The 20,868-nt window shown below is 45.7% G+C and overlaps 2 protein-coding genes across 2 annotated transcripts in view; both read right to left on the minus strand.

The window, feature by feature from the left end:
- The window catches only part of LOC124307154 (serine proteinase stubble-like), a 29,122-nt gene extending 21,035 nt beyond the window's left edge, over positions 1–8,087 (minus strand). Inside the window, exon 1 of the mRNA XM_046768583.1 lies at positions 7,098–8,087. The gene's annotated coding sequence lies outside the window, so the exon portion shown is untranslated. The remainder of the gene's footprint in view (positions 1–7,097) is intronic.
- Positions 8,088–14,880: 6,793 nt separating this feature from the next.
- Positions 14,881–15,968, minus strand: LOC124307164 (late histone H2B.L4-like). Its single transcript, XM_046768600.1, has 2 exons — positions 15,796–15,968; positions 14,881–15,227 (listed from the first exon to the last, which is right to left on the minus strand). The coding sequence occupies exons 1-2, from the start codon at positions 15,895–15,897 to the stop codon at positions 14,964–14,966; spliced, it is 366 nt and encodes a 121-aa protein (XP_046624556.1). The 5' UTR covers positions 15,898–15,968; the 3' UTR covers positions 14,881–14,963.
- Positions 15,969–20,868: the final 4,900 nt, after the last annotated feature.

A 20,868-nucleotide genomic window follows, 5' to 3' on the forward strand; every position in this document is an offset into this window, starting at 1 on the left:
CGTTCCTAATTTCCTCTTGGAAAGTTCGGCCTCACGCTTCATCGCCCCGGGGATGCAGCAGCCGCGCCAATGCGTGCCTCGGGATAATAAAACACGGCGAAATTTCAATTTCAATGCTCAATAATTCGTGGAGGATAACAGCCATCTCTAATCGCCTCCAAGTTCTCCCATATCCGTTTGAATGACGAAGACAAAAACGTAGCTCCGGATCTACGAAGTCGATGGAACTACCACGACGTTGATGAGCAATGGCTCATTGTCAGTCCAAGATTCAGAAAAACGCCGGGGTTGCTCGTCGAGACCCGGTACCTTCATGTCTTCTAGGTATACGAGTCACACTTTCACGATTCACCGTTCAACTAAAGAGTCGCTTTTACTTTCCTGCGTTGCTTGGCACGGGTCTCGGGACGAGTGTGGTTCAATTTTCAAGTCGAGGCTCGTCCATACTGTTCATGAACGTATAGAGAGAGAGAGAGAGAGAGAGAGAGAGAGAAGAGGTGATGTCCGTATCTCGGAAAGGACGGGATATTCCTGACTCGGTTAGAGTTTGATGGTAGATAATTTTTGGGCGAGCGTCGCATTCTTCTGCCGTCTGTCACACCCGCTCGAAATTTACTTGCTCTAGTCTGTTCTACTGCTTTAGGCAGAGAGAGAGAGCAGCCCTCTGATCCGGTGTCGGTTGATTACATCGTCAGCTCGCTCCGCGCCGACCTGTGAACTTTAAAGTCCACCGGACTACTCGTTAAACTATGATTTGCGACCATCGAGTTTACGCCGTGGCAGCGGTAAATTTTAGTTGAAACCTCACGACAAGTTTAGAGCACTGCTCGATTTGCACCACCTGCCGAGGAATCGATTCCGCATGTAATATCTCTGACATAAATCGACACCTCGCAATAATTTTTAATCAGTTTATCGCGATTCTTCCAAATCCAGCGATCTTCCTGAACCTCCGACAAATCGCAGGTAGGTACCTACCAACCCAAGTCGTAGACACAGGCAGATAATCGATTTGAAAGTAAAATCAGTCCGCCCAACCTGCCCCATCTAATGCAGTTGAATATGACATTTACCATGGCTAATTTAGAGAAAGTCAGTTGGAATGATAAAGCCGGGAACAACCGACACCCAGCAACGTCGGCAGCAAATGCAGTCCCATTAAAGACAACGACGAAAAAACCCCGGTACGATAACCATGCGCATGCACGTTCAATTATCGGTATGGCTACGACATTATACCCTGACTACCATGTAACAGCCGAGTCGGTTTCAGGAAGAAACTTACATGACCGCACTGGAGTAACGAGAGAGAAAAGGATCTCGTGCAGCGCCGCTTATTAGTTCCGTTTTGTTGCTCTTCTTTCCCACTTGGACAAGTGGGAAATGCCTTCTTTAATTCACTTCCGAGCAGCGGAGCGATACCCTCGTGAACCCTCGGCTCATCGTCGGTCACGTCGCTGAGGAGCCCTCGAGGCGTTCATCACTCCGATCACGTGAACCTCTCAGGTTCGTCTTAATTGCCTCCATTTCTTTGACCAGAGGAACCACCGTCCTTTGTCCGGAAGGTGAAAGTATTTGTGCCCTGGTCCTAGGCGCTACTTTAGCCACTCACCGCTTCCTAATCTAAATCTTTTCACGGTCGAATTTCTAGTCGGCTGCTGAGCGCGAAGCTTCTTTACACTACGATTAGTCGAAACGCATTCCTACAAATCGGTGTTCTGTGGACTTGAAACGTTGTTCTTCAATTTTCGTATTAACTCGTTGAAATGCCGAAGAAGAAAAATTTTAAAACCGGCAAGCATATTTTCTCCGACTGTACATATATCTTTGGCACTCGGCGGATAAGCTGTCTAATTATAATACCACTATTCCTGATCATCGTGTGCACGGAACGAATAAAAACCTGAGCAAGATTCAATGAAATTATCACGTATATACCTATGTATAACATGTATATACACACATTATACACGTGTATACACAAGTTATAAAAGCCCTGGAGGCACACCAGCTATACCTAGTAGAAAGTTTGATCCCAACAGAAGCCCGACAACTCGACAGTTTATTGATTATTTAGTAACAATTGAACCCCGGCACATCTCCTCCGGTTGGAATTGCCAGCATTACGACGATGTAGAAAATGAGACAGAAACCGTTAATGCCAAAGAGAGAAAGAAGGTGGAAGGGATCTGAACGGTCGAAAGTATTTAGTCCCATGTCCATCCTGCGTGCGTGTAATTACCGTGATCAACGCTAATAGTACCTATAACACGTACTCATAGAAAGGAGAGAGAGACCCGGTTCGCGTACACACATTTACCTCAGCTCACACCAGCATGCGTGCTCGAGTGTCGTACGAACCACGCGACGGCCGAGCTCACGGGCTCTCCGTCCTATCTTGGCCGCTCATCGGAAACGACGACGACGAGGACGACGAGGAGGACAAGAACGAGAGCAAGAACGAGAAGGCGCGCGTGCAGTGCACGCGGTGCATCCTAAGAACTGTGTCAAGGGCACGAGTCATTGTCCTCTTCCTCTTCCTCGTCCTCATCCTCGTTCCCTCCGTACATACACACGACACGACATACCTGCAAGGCTCACCTCCGCGAGGTTCGTGCTACGAGCATTCCGCCAGATGATCTCCCGGAGTAGCTCACAATCAGCCTCGCCGTATATCATTAGATACGTCGCGCGAGCTCCTCCCATCGCGTGGTGGTGCCAACTTATTTTCATTTATTTCTATTTCAGTTTTTAATTTGCCTTCAAATTATTTTTACACGTGGTATAATTTTGCCCGGTGGGCTTATCCCGGCGACGCCGAGCATGCGAAGGAAGCAACTCGGTGGCGTGCGCGAGCTCTCTTTCCTTCGTCCACTCGGTCATGATGCGGGCGAGAAACCTAGATGACAGAACTAGAAAAGGGGGGAAAACACCGGGCAGCTCGCCGCGAGATAGGACGGGACCGGAATTCTGGCCGGAGGTGGATTAGATCGGATTATCTCGTAGATCGATGAACGCCCGGGGTAAACAGACGCGGAGAAACACCGAGGCTACCGGAGATTTGAATGAGTGATTGGCAAGGCTGGATTCTGCCGCAACGTCTGCTCGCCATTTTGTCCCCAGTTAGAAATCTTTCTTTACCATTTTAAGCGATCGGGACCCAAGTATCGGCCGGCTTACTTGGTACTCAAGTGAAATTTATGGCACCGCTAGAAACGGCGAGCTTTTTCCGCCATTCTGTTTCTTTCGCGTTAAAATCGCGCCGTCCTGCGGATTCACGCCAACTTATCCGAATCACCCGTTCGAATATTCACGAAGCGTTCGACATTTTTTTTTTTTTTTTAACTCAATCATTTCACCAAGCCTCGACCATTTATTATCGATTATTCGCGATTGGAAGGCGTCCTTTCACCATTACCAGACAATCGCTAACTCCGCACTGATATTGTTCTTATTTCAGTAGCCACAATCCGAGCGGGGTCAGGCGGCGTGTCCGAGAATCTAGACTTTCTTGTTGCCTGTTATCGACACATTTTTTCGAGCATTAGCTCTATCGGAACTACACGATCAATTGCACGATAAGTCTTCGCCTTGGTGAGGAGTTTCCGGGACGAGCAACGCGTGCAACGCGGCTGAATATCGCGTGCAACTCCTCCTGAAACTATCTAACCTAGGTACAACGTACGTGTCCGCGTCTCTTTTTCCACGGGGTCTCGATCACCGCAGTCCTCGATGGACTCGATTGGATTCGATCGCTTCGGGTGTTAGTTTTCCAGGACAGTCGTCGCTCACCACGCAATGGATTATCGGCACTTAATGCACCGCGCTCGTGCACTTGGAGCAACGGTTCTTCGCCTGAGTTAAACCAGCTTCTGCATCGAATTATCGTCCTCTGTACCTACGGTGTCGCAGGGCTGCGGAATTCGACGCCGGCCTCGTTGGGCGCGTTAGATTCATTTTATATCGACAAATCGCTTCTGCTTTGCGCCCCAAACCTGAGAAATTCTTCGTCACCTGCGCGAATTAACTGGAAAGCAAGAAATACGTAAGTACAAGCGTTTCCGATTTTTGGCAGAAGCTGCCGATATCCAGCGGGCATCGCTCTTCGATCTCTCACGCGTGTCTCCATCTTACAATTACGCGGCATTAGAGTCACATGGACATAACGAAGCGAACCGGTGCCTGACTTCGGGACGGTGCGTGGAAAGCGGCGTACGTATTGGCGTTTCGCCGTGAAGGGGCTTAAATCTATCCCGAGGAGCCTCGGCATCGAACTCCGTGATTTCTGATATGCCCATTAGCAAAGACGAGCCTTACTCGGCTGCGGGAACGCATCCATCCACGATTTATTGGGCTATTCACTCCGACTGCACTGCAGTGCGCGCGGTTATAAGGTTCGACTCTATCCTTCTCCTCAAGTAATATTGCACCGCCTCTCAATGATCTTATCGCGAGTAATTAACACCTGCCAGAATCACCGCAGCCCATGCGTCACCTGAATTTTCCGTAAATCACTCCGCCCCGTCCATAAACAATATCTAACAAGCCCATCGCCATAGACGTTATATGTATTCTTCTATCCATATTTCACGGCGATCTTCCAGGCATCGGCTCCGGATGATTATTTCTCCTTCCCTTTCCTTTGGCTTGGATCTATTTTCATTCACCTACACAACGTTCCTGACGCGTGTGTCTACGATATCAGAGATCACACGTGGAATTGCAACAGCCGCCGCGGTACCGATCAACCAGGGTAGGTGGACCAGTTCAGCCGACGTCCTTCAAGCCCGCGTGCACTGTCGGTGGAAATTGATACGAAGTGAAAGAACGATTAATCTCAATCAAGCCACCGGTTGATCGTTGCCTTGGATCGAGTCGAGTCAACTGGCGTGTCGAGCATCGTTACACGGCAGGGTCGAGAGACCGACAAGTTCGAGGGAGAAAATTTTAATTGAAACATATATTATCGCCGTTCGCCCGATGGGGTTATGCAGCGATGTGCACGGTGATGCTTCGATCGCGATAATCGGACTCTGAAATTCGCTGATTCGTCGTCCATCCGCGATCGGTAATCACTGATACGTATCCTGCACGATTTCCATCCGCTGTCACAGACGTCTGTACCTTCAAATAAATCTAACTCTAGTGAAATATAACAAGAGCGAAAGCAACCGCGAATTGACTCAGCACTCGAAGCACGTGGTTTCGAAATTACAGTGCGGGAATTCGGAAACGAAAATTAGTCTTTCCGAATGAAGCGAGGAGAGAAAAATGAGTCACAGTTTTCTAAATTATGGTAATCAGTGTTGACTCGCGTTGTTTGAGATGCGGAAATACCGAGGGCGTGTAATATGCGTAGAGGTATCGAGACGCCTGAATCAGACGTTGGGCGAATACTTTTCATTTCACCTGCCGTTCGGTAACTGTAAACCTCGAGAAACTTACTAACCTAGCCTAGGTACACAGACTCGAATGTACTCGTATAATGTATGTTATACGCAAATATCCAGCTGTAACGCGCACGCGGCTTTGAGAACTGTTATAATAATAGACAATCTATCTGCTATTAGAATGCGTTGCTTACCTTAATATGGAAATTCATCATTATCTATAAGTTGGGGGTGCGAATTTACACCCAAGTTGGTTTTTTCTTTTTTTTTTTCTTTTTTTCTTGTTAGGGTAGATTTTTTTTTTTTTTTTGCCAAGATTTTATCGTTTTCTAGGACCACAAATCAACAGAGTTTTTGACTTTTTTTTAACAGCTATTCATTATAATTGTTATCGATCGTATGTTCCTTTACGATCATTCGTTCTAATGAATAGAGAATGATGTCCAACATCATTCCAATCGACTTTCCAACGATCAGTTTATTCAATTATCAAATCGTTATTCATAGGCTCAACATCTCCTAATACACGTTGCATAAATAGATCTTCAATATTTAACGGAAAGTTGCTCCAGTGTTATAAATCTACTACAACCGTGAAGCATACGTATGATATTTCCGCTATAACTGTCAATGAATTTATCGATGAGTAGTGATTACACGACGATTATAGATATGCTTAGACTTGTTTATTGCCAAAGGCTATATTTGCAGACATTAAAAACCGTCAAACTGTCACCACATCGTGGATGAATTATTCATCACATTGTAACTTGCGTTAACTATCACGTTTCTTTATTTTCGGACGAAAGATTAACGATTAATTCATACCTTCACCCCTTTTTTTTACTACCATTTGCGAGGTCTGGGTATACATGCCCAAAACAATCAAAGATAGTCAGAGGTATCGGCGATGATTTTGAAAGCTGAATTAAACTGATCCAGACACGAGATCTCGCCACCATTTTCTTAGACTCGACTTCATAATCTATTAACGCGAATAAATAAAACCTCCTTAGTCCACTAACAATAAGAGCACGTGTTGGCAGACCAATGAGGCGGCCACCTACTTGAGTCTAGTACGTAATACGGCATGCATAGATAAAACTAGAGGGGGAACCGCGTTGTTCTCGACCGGTGACCAGATAGCGGGAGCGGCTCGTTGGCGCATTTAGGTTTCGGAACGAACCTAATCAGTGAAAGTACAACAGAATCGCATCGACAAAGTTCTGACCCAGTTACCGAAATGCCTTTTCACGGGAGTGTGACGAGCCGCTCGGACACTTCCTGCAATTTTCGGTTCACCGATGTCAATTAGAGTACCGCAAGACGTCCGCGGTGCATCGAGCAAGCATCATTCTCTTTCCGAAGAGAAACTTTTCCCTGAACTTCGCAGAGCGGGATTCGATTCGAATTCCTTCGCACGGCGGATCGCCGATTTTATTGTCGGTCGCGAGGTGACGTTACAGCTGTCGTTGAGCGGGCATCGCGTGGTAATTAAGACAGGGTACTAATTAGGGGTCCTATACTATGTAACGGATACAACCACGGTGATTTATGATCAAAACGAATAGCTGTACGTACTACATGTGTTTTCCACTATTGCGACCGTCTAACTCGTACATCTTAATTAATCTCACTGGCACACTGCACAAGATTCGGATCCGCGCGATATTAGTAAAAATTTATTACTTTATTGGTTGTACTCACGTTTATGTGGCGACGCCGGCAGGTTTACAACGACGATCAATATCACCGTGAAATCGATGCCCAAATCGTTTTTTACACACCACAGATTCTATGCTGCAGGTTTCCCCGGCTCATGATATCACCGATTATCCGTCAGGTTGGATGGATTGTGGGATGTATACGGCCGGCGTTTCACGCTGCGCTTTGATGCCTTTTAAGGTGCTGTAGCAGAGCGTAATTAGGGACGACCACCTTTTCCGCGGTAAATGGGTTAACCTGACCGCGCGATTCCCTCGGCGAGCTCACTTTGATTTAGGTATTTACTCACTGCTCGTCTCTGTACCACCGGCGCAAATCCGCGCTACCTACCAAAAAGTAGGTCCGACAACGACGCTTCTTACTTTCAGCGGCACAGATAGTTGTATTCTATTAATCAAATATCGCAATACACCGCCTCGCTATTCGGACCGCGACGGACCCCCGATTCACCTCGAAAGTCTCGATACCCCTTAATCACTATCCTCTTGCGCACGGCTGCGAAAGTCACGGTTAGCGAATCCGAGAAAAATAGATCCCGATCGAAGCTTGTCACACAGCTCGGGATCGAACGTCATTGTTTCCGTTAATCGATCGGCATAGAAAGTAGGTAGGTAAGTAGGATTTAACCGAACCAATCGACGATTTTTTTCTTCTATTTTTCTTTCGTTCAAACGTCTTAGCGCGTTATCCCAGTATCTTTGAGTAATCGGGCCCACCGGTCAGGTCCAATCGCCCAAGTCCGAAATCGAATTGTGGGAAAAGAAAATGTAAAAACAGTGAAATAAATAAAATGAAATGGGACAACCGCGTTCGACGCACTCCTTTAACCGATCCGGCGAGAAAAGGCGAGAAGACCGAAAACTTTTCCCTCGTATGTCAAGATCGTAAGTCGGCGTCCAGGGTGACCGCGGTGACCACGCCGCGTACGTCCGTCGATCGGAGAGTGGAGCGGCAACTGCAGCACCAACCTGGACGGGGCCTCACGGCTGTACGACGACGACGACGACGGCTTCCACTGCCACCGCCACCGCCGCCGCGACGCCGCGGGGCCCGTCGCCTGGCAGATGGAGGACTCGAGCTGGTACCCCGTGACTCGTGCCCGAGGAAGGAAGTGGGTCGTCGTCTTCGACGAGGACGCGGACCGGGTCTAGGTCGCCGTCGCTGCATGGGACTCACCCTTTTTTCATATACCTTCTACCTCGCCGGTACTTTTGTTGAGAGAATGGGGCGGGGTTCAAGTTCCGAACTCGAAGACTTCCGAAAGCGCCGAATTCTGAATTATTTCGTGGTGAAACTTGAAGCAAAGAAATCAAACTCTGGAGAGACGACAAAGTTTCGAATGGTCGGAAAGCCGACGGCTCCAAGTTCCGGAATGCAAGATTACGAAAATTCAAGTTACGATAGAACAAAGTTCCGAAAGGTAAAGATCCGACGAAGAAAGATTTCGGAAAATACCGTTTCGACAGAGCTACATTCCGAAAATTAAAATATACTCACCCGGTGTAGTTTACTCGACGAGTGGGTGTAAAGAAGCAGAGCAACCGAAAATCGAAATGACGAGTATTCCGAACGTAAAAGCATCGAAAATCCGTAACAAAGAAAGGTCAAAGCGATGAAATTTGACCAAGCCAGAAATTCACAGATCCGAAAACGTTTGATCATTCGGAATTTCGATGATTCAGCTTTTTAAATTTTCTCATCTTCGCACATTTTCCAACGTCTCGACTTATCAGTATTTGGCACTTGTATAGTCTTGTGAAACGGGCCAGTGGAAGTTAAATTTCCAACGGCTATTAGTCGATCGTTCTTCACGACGCAGTGGTTTCCTTTTTTTTTTTGCCACGACCTGCACCGTAATTAATTTTTTTATTTTCATCCAAATCCCGAAAAAAACATCTCTATGATTGATTCATTCATATAGCACATTATAACAGGGATCTAAGTTCCGAGCGAAAAACAGGCATACGTCTACACAGACCTTAAAAAATAGGCAAGCTTAATATTGATCAGCAATTATATTGGTACGTGCATCGAAATTTATAGACGGTATTCTCCGACAACCCGTATTTACACCGAATTTGAAGCGTAATCTCGCATTTCATTTAAATTCTCGCTGTGGAATAACGCCGAGATAAAGGTGGGAAAAAATCGAGCCTTTTCACCGAAACGGATTAACAGAAATGCCTAAATTCGTATGATTCTTAGCGGGTAGTGATTTATCGATTGGAGATACCGCGTGTTTTTAGTGTCATTATTTCAGCTGCTCTTTCGGTACTTATTTTTCTTCTCAATGCTTATTTAGCACCCGTTGAAGTTTTTTGCGATTATCCGCGGCGCACATAAACCTGCGCTTCAGGCCTGACCCAGTTTTGCCAAGAAGCGAGTCGTTAGAAGAACGACGGTTAGGTGTGTGCAATGGGTCTTTGAACACCCCGAAAAACCGCCTCTCTGTACATAGGTACACGTTGTTTTCAATTATTATCCGACGGAGAATCAACCGAGGGGAATTATCGTATTGTTATAAGAACGCGAACAAATGAAAGCGAACGCTTAGTTTGTGTACCAGTTCCTTGAGGGGCAAACATTGACGCTGATGTTGAGTATGATTATACCTATAGATGCGTATAAAAAAGAAGGAAGAAGGCAATCGTGATATTATTCCTCGGGCCTTCCGTCTCTGAGGTCTCTTCACACTTTTGCCGAGAAATCAGGCGCTGTTCGAATCGGAAATCTGTAAATTTAATCCTATCAGTCACACATTTGTCAAGTCAATATTTTGGCCTGGATTTTGTCAGCCGGAGGTTTCTCGGCTCGCTGATGACGAGTCTGAAGTCAGAAATTCATAATTTTTAAATCCAAGATGGTGGATTCAATATGGCGGATGTGGAATATAAAAAACTACGAAAAATCGACGATTCTGGCCAAAACTTGGCAACTTTGACTGAAAGGGTTAACGCAAGTTTCGATCTTTTTAAAAATCCACCATCAGTTAGTGGCAAACCGACTCGAAAATGTTTGCAGGTAGACGATTTCCAGGACAGTGTAAAGGTGTAGCATTTGGTCCGAAATTACGTACAAGGTGGAATGCCGAGGAATTTTGCGTTCCCCTGAAAAGCCCCGTTGACACGAAAAGTTGTGATCGCAACGGTTATGACGTTCGTCTAATTAACTGTTGGGTCAGCGGGCTGATTCCCACCGCTTTTTGAAACCCTTGCTCCACTTTTCCCTCCGTACGGCTGAACAATAAAACTCGTCGCAACCGGTGTGCCGAGATATTATACTCTAAGGAACGCTGAACACGCCTCCGAGTCTGACATTCAACGACGAAATAAACGACCGGCCTGCATACACGCGGTCCGGCATTAAACGCGCGGCGGCCGTAAAAACTGCTGCGAAGCCCCGGGCCATTTCCAAGACTGATCTTCTCGGTCTCCTGCCAAGATATTGATCCGCGAATCGATCCCGATCAGCTGGCAGAAGCGGACGTATCGCATACGTAGAGCTGCTTTCGAAGCGGGCCCCTTTGGACTAGAAGATTTATCATAATTCATCTCGGCCGGGAATTTTTCAATGTCTTTTCAGCATAAATTACGCCGTGACGGTTGTTTTGACTCTGTAAATCGCGTGCGGTGAATTAGCGAAATATGAGAATAATCCCGCCTTCGAGAAAGTGTCGTAAAGTTCGGAGAAATTAGCGGGTCCTGCTCTTACATACGCAACCTCGCTCATCTGCATTCTTCGAGTTGTTTTGGAACGGTCTTTTTTTGTTTTTTCAATCGGATGCTATGACGAATTTCGCGCGAAATTTTATACGGCGCGTTAAAAACTCGGATTACAAGTTTCCGATCGGTTATTCATCGATTCTGGAAGATTTTTCCGAAAAACCGAATACTAAGTATGCAAATCATAATGTGTTTACTTTCAATCATTATTTCAATATTCCTGCGAGATTTTTACCAGTAATTCCCGATGAATTTATTGTCCGTAAAGGCGACGTCGCATGAATCATACGTACGAACGACGCGATCCGATCTTCCAAGTATAGAAAAAAAACGGGAATTTGTGTGCTTCGAAAGCTGTCGGAAAGTGTTGAAGAATTATTGGCTTTGGGGCATGACGTGGCGAATTGAAGCTGTTTGAAGCACGTTAATTAGCAAGGAGGTTTATCAAGAATTCAGGAGTGTTAATTGCTAAGGCGTCGGAGTTGGGGAGATACATAACATTGTACCACATACCGAGAAGAGATTGGATGCCCGCCTACCTCCGTGTCAGAAGATTAGCCAGCCTCGGCTGGTATTCAGAGTGGAAATGCATAAATCCCGAACGAAACTGAGATCTTTTATTTCCGGAAACGGGGTTTTTAGATCGGCGCCTCCTCGCGTGCGAATTTCTTTAAATTTTTTCTCCTTTTTCTCCATCTATTTCACCCGAGTACGAAAGCTCGCGTTTTCATTCTTCTGCCGCAGCTGCGGTTCCAATAATCATTCCATCTGTTTGCCCCGCGAATGAATCAAAGGCGCGTACAAATATCCCCCGCAGCGAATTATCATCAGGATAATCGAGGGTTTCAATGCCCTATCCAAAATCAGCTCCAGACATCGAGCCGGTGAAGAAGCTATTTGTGCGTTTCTTCGTCGTCTAATTTTTTACCTTCTGCAGCTAGACAACCGGACCGTGACTGCGTCGATGTTTATGCCCGATCCGTACGCAATAAATATATTTGAGCAAGATGAGAGGACGCGATTTGATCGTTTGCTCAAGAGCGACGCTACGAGTGGTGGAAAAAAGATACCGCGCGCTGTGTTACGATTGTGTTGCGCGAGTACCGCGGCTTTTTGGCCTCGGCGTTGAACAAAGCCGGATAAATATAATAAAACGGCAGGTTAAGTAGGACGGTGCCATGCGCTCCGGGAGGTAATTCATGCCTGGAAAGACAAAGATCCTCTCTGATTGTATAATAATGAATTGAATTCTTAATGCCGCGGCGTATTACCTGGTAAGTGCCTGTACGACCTAAGAATTACCACAAGTAATCCATCTTCGATTAAATCGACTATTTTCTCCCCGATCGATAATCGGGTATAATCGATTATTTTTCAAACACGATTAACCGAACGACTTGATTATTTTTCCTCACAATCGGTTTTTGTTTTTTACTCGCATGTACGACGCAATAAAATATGATCAGTTTATGCGATCAAAGTATGAATTATTATCGTTGTCTTACTTACTAATTACAGCTATTTGATGTAACAAGTGAAAGATAAACGAATATTTTCATCTCAAACTGAAAAATACTTTGAATGAAACTACAAATTATCAAAAAACTTTTCCGCTATTAGGACTGCGTACTGGAATTTACGAAATTTTCGTTTCATATGCGCCGTTTAAAAAAAAATACGAAATAACCGATTGATCGACTAGCTTCCACCGATTGCATCGAATCGCGTTCGATTATTTTTTTGGATGCGATTGATCGATGCACCGATTATTTTCACCTTACTTTAGTGGCCATCGCTAATTGTGACCGCCGACTGGTTCAAGCCGTTGCACCGAGGCCGCAGGGGTCTTAGCTTCGCACACCTCGGACCCCGATTCTCGCGAAAGAACGAAACGCATTGTTCTCCCGTCACGCGTAATTATCATCGTTACACGAGCACGCAATTTTACGCTCCTTCGTTTAATTCTTTTCACCCGCGGCCCGTAATCTCCGAATTGATATAACAACGTAACCAACGATTAGACAACCTCCGGCTGTTCCTGCTTTTCGGCCCAAGGAGACCGGCGATCAGTAGACGGTGGTCGCGAGTTACCCTTGACAAATTGGGAACACACAAATTCCGTCACTCATATTCTGCGGCTTCTGAATAACTTTATCACCGCGGTTACAGAGGTGATTAATAAAGTCAGACGAGTCTCTCCATTTGTCAAAGTTGACTCGTGCTGTTCTCCTCGTAATTCAAATTTGATAAATCGAGAGAACGTAAAAATAATAGAAATTGTAATGACAACAATAATAATAATAATAATAATAATAATAATATACGGAATAGAAAGAGCGAGGATATTAGTTAAGAGAAAAGCAACTACACCGGTCAACACGAATTTCTACGCTGCCCCTGATAACGTTAACAACGACAAAGTCGCCCACATCTTGATGAAAACGTTTTGCTTTTTCTTCCGAATAGGCGCCCGTATTAGCTATCAAGCAAAAACTTGGAGACTTATTCATGAACGTGAACGAGTAACAAGCAAACGCTGTAAGCAATAAGTAAAGCTTTTGGTCATTATTCGACGTAGGTATAGAATCGAAATTTATTTCCCTCAACAGAGATTGAAAAGAGAAAAGATTTTTTTTCTTTCGGTGTCCCCGCGCTATTGACCCACTCATCGCAATACGTCTGGATACGAAATATTTCACGTCAAGTGGACAAGGGCCTAGACTCCTAGACTCCTAGAGTGTAATGCGCGGCCTGGTTACACGCGCCAATTCCGTAAGACGCCCCGGTATCCGATGCATCGTGCACGTCTTTCTCCAGGTGGTCTCTGAATTGTTTCGTTAATTTAATTACAATTATGTCCAATTAAGGTGCAACTGATTTATTTATTACCCACCCGGCTCGTCCTCCGCTTGCACCCAATTAGGAACGACTCGATTTATAATGTAAACTATCCACTCGAATGAGGTAACTCGGGCTTGATGATGGCCGCGCCGCGCAGTTCCGTTCTGAAAATCTGCAAGTAAAGCCTGTAATAAATGGTGGAAACCGAGCGAGTCGCTTGTGTGTGGGACGGCAATTGAAATTCTTGTACCATTGAACCGTGAACCTCTCGATCATTTGTCACAATTATGCATTCTCGCAGGAGGCTGTCGACGCGTGTCCACCGATGTGCGGGGCAAATTTAGCCGCCCGTGCATACGCAGCGGAAAACTCGCTTCTTTTACGCTCAGTCCGTAACATCGCATGCGAGGCTGAAGAAACCGAAAGTTTTTTCCTCCTCTCCACAATTTTGCTCCTCTCGACTTACACCGGCGATGTCTTATTCAAATTTCCACGCGCTGTGAGCTTGCTAGAAATTCCGCGTTGCGCAAGCCTCGCGTCTACGCATGTGTTGAAAAATACCTGGCCCGTTCGTCACGGCCGTGAATGCGTAGAGTTTGTCTCGTGCGGCCGACTCACACATTCGTGGGCATGCCACCTCTGACGAAAACAGGAACGAGAATGATCCTTATTGTCGTTGCATAGGTATAAAAGTCTTGCGAAACATTTTTTGCCCGGTTCTATAAATCTCATCTCTCTATCTCTCTCCCTCTTTCTCTTTCTCTCGTAAACTATAATGAGACGGACGTTTTGTGACTGGCGGAAATAATGTACCGTGGGTATAAGAACCACAGAGTTGTCTTTTATACGTGACAATATGCGACACATCTCCTTAAGGCCTTTTTCGACTCGCGCAGTTTGCAGTGCGGCATTGTGTTTGTAAATGCATAGTTTTGAAATACTTTTTTCACGCTAAATGGTCTCATGCACTACCGTACGCTTTCCTCCTCTCCGTCACTCTTACGCGCATGTATCGTGCAGATAATTTAATTACATACACGCGTGTAGAATAATACTTGCTGAATAAATATACGTCGTCTACTAACAAGGACCGGAAATGACAAGAGACGTTATACTCGTACTATCGCGTACATCCGCAATTCGGTTTAAGTGTATAATGTATTCATTTAATTTTTGCAATCCACTTACAATCACCAGCAATGTCACAAGTATGTAATCATTTCCACGTATGACGGACAAAAAAATAGAAAAATAATAAAACGGAAATAAACGCATGTATATTTCCCTACGCGGCGCATCCGTTCTTCGAGACGTTGAACTTGGTGACAGCTTTTGCACCTTCCATCAGGGCGTATTTTCCCAAATCTCCGGGCAAAAGCAGCCTGGCTGCGGTCTGAATGTCCCTCGAAGTCATCGTCGGCTTTCCGTTGTACTTCGTCAGGCGAGAGGCTTCGGTAGCTATGCGTCCGAACATGTCCTCCATGAAGCTGTTCATAATCTCCATCGCCTTCCTCGAGATCCCGGTGCCGTGATGAATCTCCTTCAGCACCTGCGGAAGGATTATTTTGGGCGTTTTTTTTAAAAGAAAATGCAAACACTTGGGGCAATTTCATTTTCAGGAAAATTTTAGTATTTGTTCATCCAAATTACCTAATAACAAAATGGCGGTATGGTGCATATAAGTAGCGAACGATCACGTTTTCAATGCGACACACTTGAAATTTTGACACAATCTTTAAAACTTGTTTATCGATTAGAGCTCGTGGCTAGATTTTTGAAATTCGACTCCAAAATAAATTTTCTCTCTGTCACAAGTTGGACAGTGATGTTAGGAGATGCGCCACCGCAAAAGCCCTCGAGTTCGGAGTCGTTCGCTATTTATACGCGCCATGCCACCATTTTGTTATTGATTTCGATGAAAAAAATTCTAAAATGTTCTTAAAATTATAAATAATAAAGCCCTCGTACTCAAAATGCTCCAGGTATTTTAATTTAAAAAAAAAAACTTTATAATCCCCCCCTTAATTAACGTTTGCGAACTTTCGCCAGTGAGGATTCATGCAAGCAGGATCGAGGAATAATTATGTTGAAATACCGGAATAAACGTATTTTCTAACCTTGTGGATAAAGTAATTGTAACTCGTGCCCTTTCGCCTGTTCCTCCGCTTCTGCCCGTTTCCAGAACCAACCTGGGCAACGCCTTCCCGTCTCGATGGCATTTCCGTAGGGTTCAACAGCCGTCTACCTATAAAGGAAGCTCAGGTGTCGTCCTGGCTACTGATTTTCACAAGCTCATTTCACATCAAAATTTGCTCACCCGTCGTTCTTCTGTTAGGTAAACTTGGATCCGTGTTCTCTTGGTATCCAAGGACGATTCTCGATTATTCGCAGCCATCTTGGAAAGCCTCAAAAATCAGTAACGAGGAACGCGTCATACATACGCGTAGGTAGGTGCTTGGATCTCGAGGTGTGAAGGTTATTCGTGAAAATCACGTCGACGCATCCTGCGGGCCAGCAAAACCACGGAGGACTGCACGGTCGCTTCCAAGGTCGAGGAGACAAGGCAACCGTCAGCCAGTGTCCTCGTGAAATCCATTTCTGCTTTGTAATTCTTTCAAGGCGAATCCAAAAATGGAACGAAATCGAGCGCAGAAGAGACGACGTCCTTTTCTTACTCCGCGCCATTCATGATTTCGACATCGGTAATGTATTTCATTGTGCGTATGGATTGTATACCCGTGATGTACCGTACGATGTATTATGCGCTCGATGTGCCCGCGTGCATGCGTGCAATATAATAGAAACAATGAACAGTGGTGAAAGTGCGTAGTATGGATACAGGTAGACCGCGAGGTGATGCTCGGCAAAGAAATCTACATATGTAAGTAGCAAACTGTATATTTATTACACTCGACAGGCGCCTGATTGTCTCGCAAAGCGCGGGAAGGTCGGCTCGAAAGTTTCTTCTTCGTCTTCGTCTTCGTCTTCGTCTTCGTCTTCGTCTTCGTCTACTTCTGCTTCTGCTTCGGAAGGTGTCGTTCGTAACTCCTCATAATTGATGTACAGAGTCTCTCGCGGATTACAAGAGGAGCCTTGAGTGAAGCTTGCCGGAAAGTGACCCGCCTGGAGGAGCTCGAAAACAACATCAGTTATAAACCTCATTCACACCGTGCTGCAACGAGCTCTGACCACGATTATAAGTAGGTGGGTAGGTACAGGTAGCGTTGTCCATCTTCGCAAAGAGTGCTGGTCTCGATTACTCCGAAGACTCAAGTTGGTGGTAGAATACCTTGATGCAGGGCTGAATTTTCCGTCGAGGAAAAATTCCCACCGTTCGATAAGCCGTTTCAAGTCCGAAGAGCCCGAGTGTGCTCAAAGCCGAGTCCAGACCGTGGTGGAAGTTTTCTAGAACCGCTCGCGCTCTAAGTCGTGTTAATCACCGACGAGAAAGTTGCGTGAAATCATTTTACGTACCTACGGGTGGAAGTGATTCGGAGTCACATGAAATCCCGAAGTGGAATGATTTCGTCGGTGCGTCCAGTTCATTGATTACCGCCCAGCTCCGAGTTCCCGGTAACGCTCGGTAGACCCGGGTGATTAATGAACGGCAACATCGAAGACACTTCCGACACTTATGACGCGGGTACTAAACAGCGAACACGTGTTATATCCACCGGGAGTGAGGATGGGCGAGGTGGGTCACTGGGACCGGGTTATCCGGCAGACGCGGTGGGCACCAGGTTCGTTATCGTGTGCGTAGAGACACCCACACCAACGGGAATTAGTGTCGGACACAGCGGATTGGCGGGTCGGGCGAATCGTTGCGTTCTTTCGCTGCGATGGTTGATGGCGACGGTGACGGAGCCTCAGGCCTCGGTATCAACTCGGAGCTCCGACCCAACCGAACCTAAGACAACCTGGAGGCTGTTCCAGCACCGGTACCGGTACCGAGAGCACCGTCCTCACCTACCAGCGGTAGCAGCAGCGTCATAACTCGGCGTACAGTTATCGAAGTTGCGCAAGTCGCCGGCACATGGAAGCACGGAGCACCCAAAGTCAACAACGAGAGCTCGAAGTTAACGGTCGTCAACCGCGGCAGCCCTCGCGATACAAGCGCGTTAGCTGTAGCCCGCTGTTATTAATTGCGCTGTTTATCACCCGGAAATATTATAGGTACCTACGCGTTTCTCGCGGGGGGTTCTTATACAACTATTACGGAGCATCTGCGACTTGATCGACGCTTCTTGTAAACGGTCGCGTCTCGGACCTGTCGACCGTTCGCCATATTTTTTCGTCTCTTAAACGTGACCACCGTAGTCGAAATTTAGCGCCTAGGTTAAACCCTGTGAAGCAGGCTTCTGTGCCATAGTAAGTGATAGTAAAGTAGGCTTTATTTCAATGCAACGTCAGACCCTGCTTTGACACTGAAAATTTCCGAAATTTCCCAATTTTTCGAGTTTAGCCTAGAGTTTGTTTAGAACCTCCTTTAACTCACCAGAGGTAGGGTTAAACCCGCCTGCTTGCTTGCGAAGCTCTCCTTTAACGCTCGAAATCCTACCTCGCTGATGAAGGGTCCATCGATTCTGATGTAATAATTGTATTTATTTTGGATGTGTAATAATTAGTTATTTTTAATCATACTTCTATGTTTATTGTCAGTGAGACAAATTTATAGTTTATAACTGTCGTCCGATTCCAGTTCAATGTATTGATAAATTTTGGAACTTTGTATTTACATCAACTTGAAGCTCCTTTCGTTAAAAGGGTTTTTGTATTCGTAAGAACGTTGAATAAATACAGTGGAAATGCAATATTAATTTTCAAATTTTATTGTAACTTGTCAAAATCATGTCTAAATAGCTCGTGGATTATTCATTGTGAACACTCGAATGTCGCCGTAATCATATATTTATAGAGGAGGAGTTGCAGGTCCAATCGAGAAGCTGTAGATTGAATAGCGTCATTGTAGGGTTTGGTACTTTAATTTTTAGGAGTTGGAGGTTCAAGGAAGGTTTCTTCTTAAATGAGGGTCGATGTAAGATTTCTGGGTTCAGCTTCTCTCAAAGTAGATCTAAACGAACCTTGGTAGGGTGAAATGTAGGCGTTGAATTTCTCGTCTCTAATTTGTTATACATTGCCGAATGACGCGAAACGAGGATCGCTTATCGAGTCCCGACAGTTGCAGCCCCTCTCCCTGGATTAGAGTGGAAATTAATTAAAGTATCGAACCGTGTTGATTTCCGACATCAGCAGCGTGTTGTCGTATGATGAAAACGCGATAAAATTGTAAAACGGGCCAAACGGCAACGAGCAGCGATAGCCGCGACTAATAATAATTTCCCTCGTCACGCCGATGGATCGGATAGCGCGAATATTTGAGAAGAAAATCAACGGTTGAAGACGGTCAAAATCGGTGATAGTCAAAGGGCTGATTCGAACCTTGCATTGAGAACTAGCAAACCGTTGAATCCGTTCGTGAGTAAAGAATCCGTGCGCATGTCATAACGCCCGGGCATAAGCGAGTCGGGGTCCAGCGGCAGCGGCCGAGTATCTAATTACATTAGGGCCATCCGGGTCTGCTAAGTCGGGAGCATTAAACATCCAATGAATACCAAACCGTCATGATTTACAACGCACAAACGTCGCTCTAACGAGCGAATGCACGAAGACTTTCCGTTCGAATCTGGTCTGTAAGATTTGCAGAATGGCGAACCGCTGGCAATTTGAGTAGGCATGTAGATTTGTAATATATCCTTGGAGCAAAGGCCGCGGTGAGCATACCATTGGAAATAACGTTTACCGTGAGGGATCATCGAGGGTCCTGTAAATAAGTCGATGGTTTCTCTTATTTTCAGGCATTTCTTTTTCCCTCGATTTGCTGGTGAATTCACCTTTTAGTTTAAGTACTTCAACGCCGCGTATATTATACCTTCGTATACGTGTATGTGTGTATATTCGACTTGTCCCGGCGATGTTTATCCTCCCGGCAGCACGTGCTTCGACCCGGCTCTTCCTCACTCGACGAATTCTCGTGTTGCACCTAACTTTCGGTTAATTCTCCATTAAACCACTCGCCGCAAGAGTCGTCGGGCATTTTTATCACCCGGCCGGCTGCGAATCGTATTCGTTTATAACGGTCCTGCCGCCGGTACTTCGATTTATCGTACTTTTGCCCACGAGTGCTCGAATCCTCTCATTTTCGACCGTGCGCCGAAAACATGACAGTACGCGCGGTAATCCTGATCTATTTCCGTCAAGACTGACGGACTGAAAAAAAAAAAAAAATTCAACTGCCCTCAATCCACGCGTATCTCAGTAGGGATCTCTGTACCTATATCTCCGATTTTTTACCAATTTTACGGGGAGTTAAAGGGGTGGGGTTCTTGCAACTTGGAAGGTTCAATATTTGGAATGGCCGACACATCGAAATTTCAAACATGCGAACACAAAATAACGAAAGTTTTCGAACAATACATCTTTCGTTATTTCATTATCGCGTGTTCAAAATTTCGATATACACATCGGCCATTCCGAATACCGATCGTTCGAAATTTTGACCGCCACCCGGTTGAAAGAGGCTGCAGCTTCCCTGCGCACACGTCTCAGCTATTTATAAACATGCTTGCAGTGTAACGCATGTACACAGGTAGTTAGGTAGATATATTATTATAGCCGCGCAAGAAGCAGTTTATGCCATACGTTTACCGAGCATGCCGTCGATGTAATGCTTACGCAGGTAAAGAGACGGCCGACCAGCCAATAATAAACCAATAGCGGTTTTCGCGCAGGTGACAGAGTTGGCGCCAAGACTGCGGAAACTAATAAGATAAAGTCTCCTGCGACCCTCGAGCAAATACCACGCGCAACTATCTCAGTTGCTGTTTGAAGCGTCGCAATGTTGATCGAATCGATCAACGGAATCGGTGGTACGGCAAATTTCGGAGTTGATGTGTTATTCTGCCGTCAAAGGAATCGCAACAATATTCGTTCCGACTAAATCCCCGCGCCCGTGATTCGTCCATCTTCGTAGAAAATCACGATGAATTCGGGTAGCGAAACGCGGTGCGGATTATCGAGAGAAAAGGTCAGCCCGCAGGCCGTCCGAACCTTGGAGCTTACCCAAGTCATTGTCATATTGTCATATTAACGAAATTCGCGCCGCGTTGTTTAATTCGGGATTTGTAATTCGC

This window comes from Neodiprion virginianus, chromosome 6 (assembly GCF_021901495.1).
Source record: "Neodiprion virginianus isolate iyNeoVirg1 chromosome 6, iyNeoVirg1.1, whole genome shotgun sequence".
Lineage (NCBI taxonomy): Eukaryota > Metazoa > Arthropoda > Insecta > Hymenoptera > Diprionidae > Neodiprion > Neodiprion virginianus.

What these genes read in the sequence shown, in the direction of transcription:
- LOC124307164 (XM_046768600.1), bottom strand. Translation starts at nt 15,897, where the DNA reads ATGCCATCGAGACGGGAAGGCGTTGCCCAGGTTGGTTCTGGAAACGGG. An exon ending in ACAATTACTTTATCCACAAG is followed by an intron (nt 15,228 to 15,795) that starts GTTAGAAAATAC and finishes ATCCTTCCGCAG; the next exon opens with GTGCTGAAGGAGATTCATCA.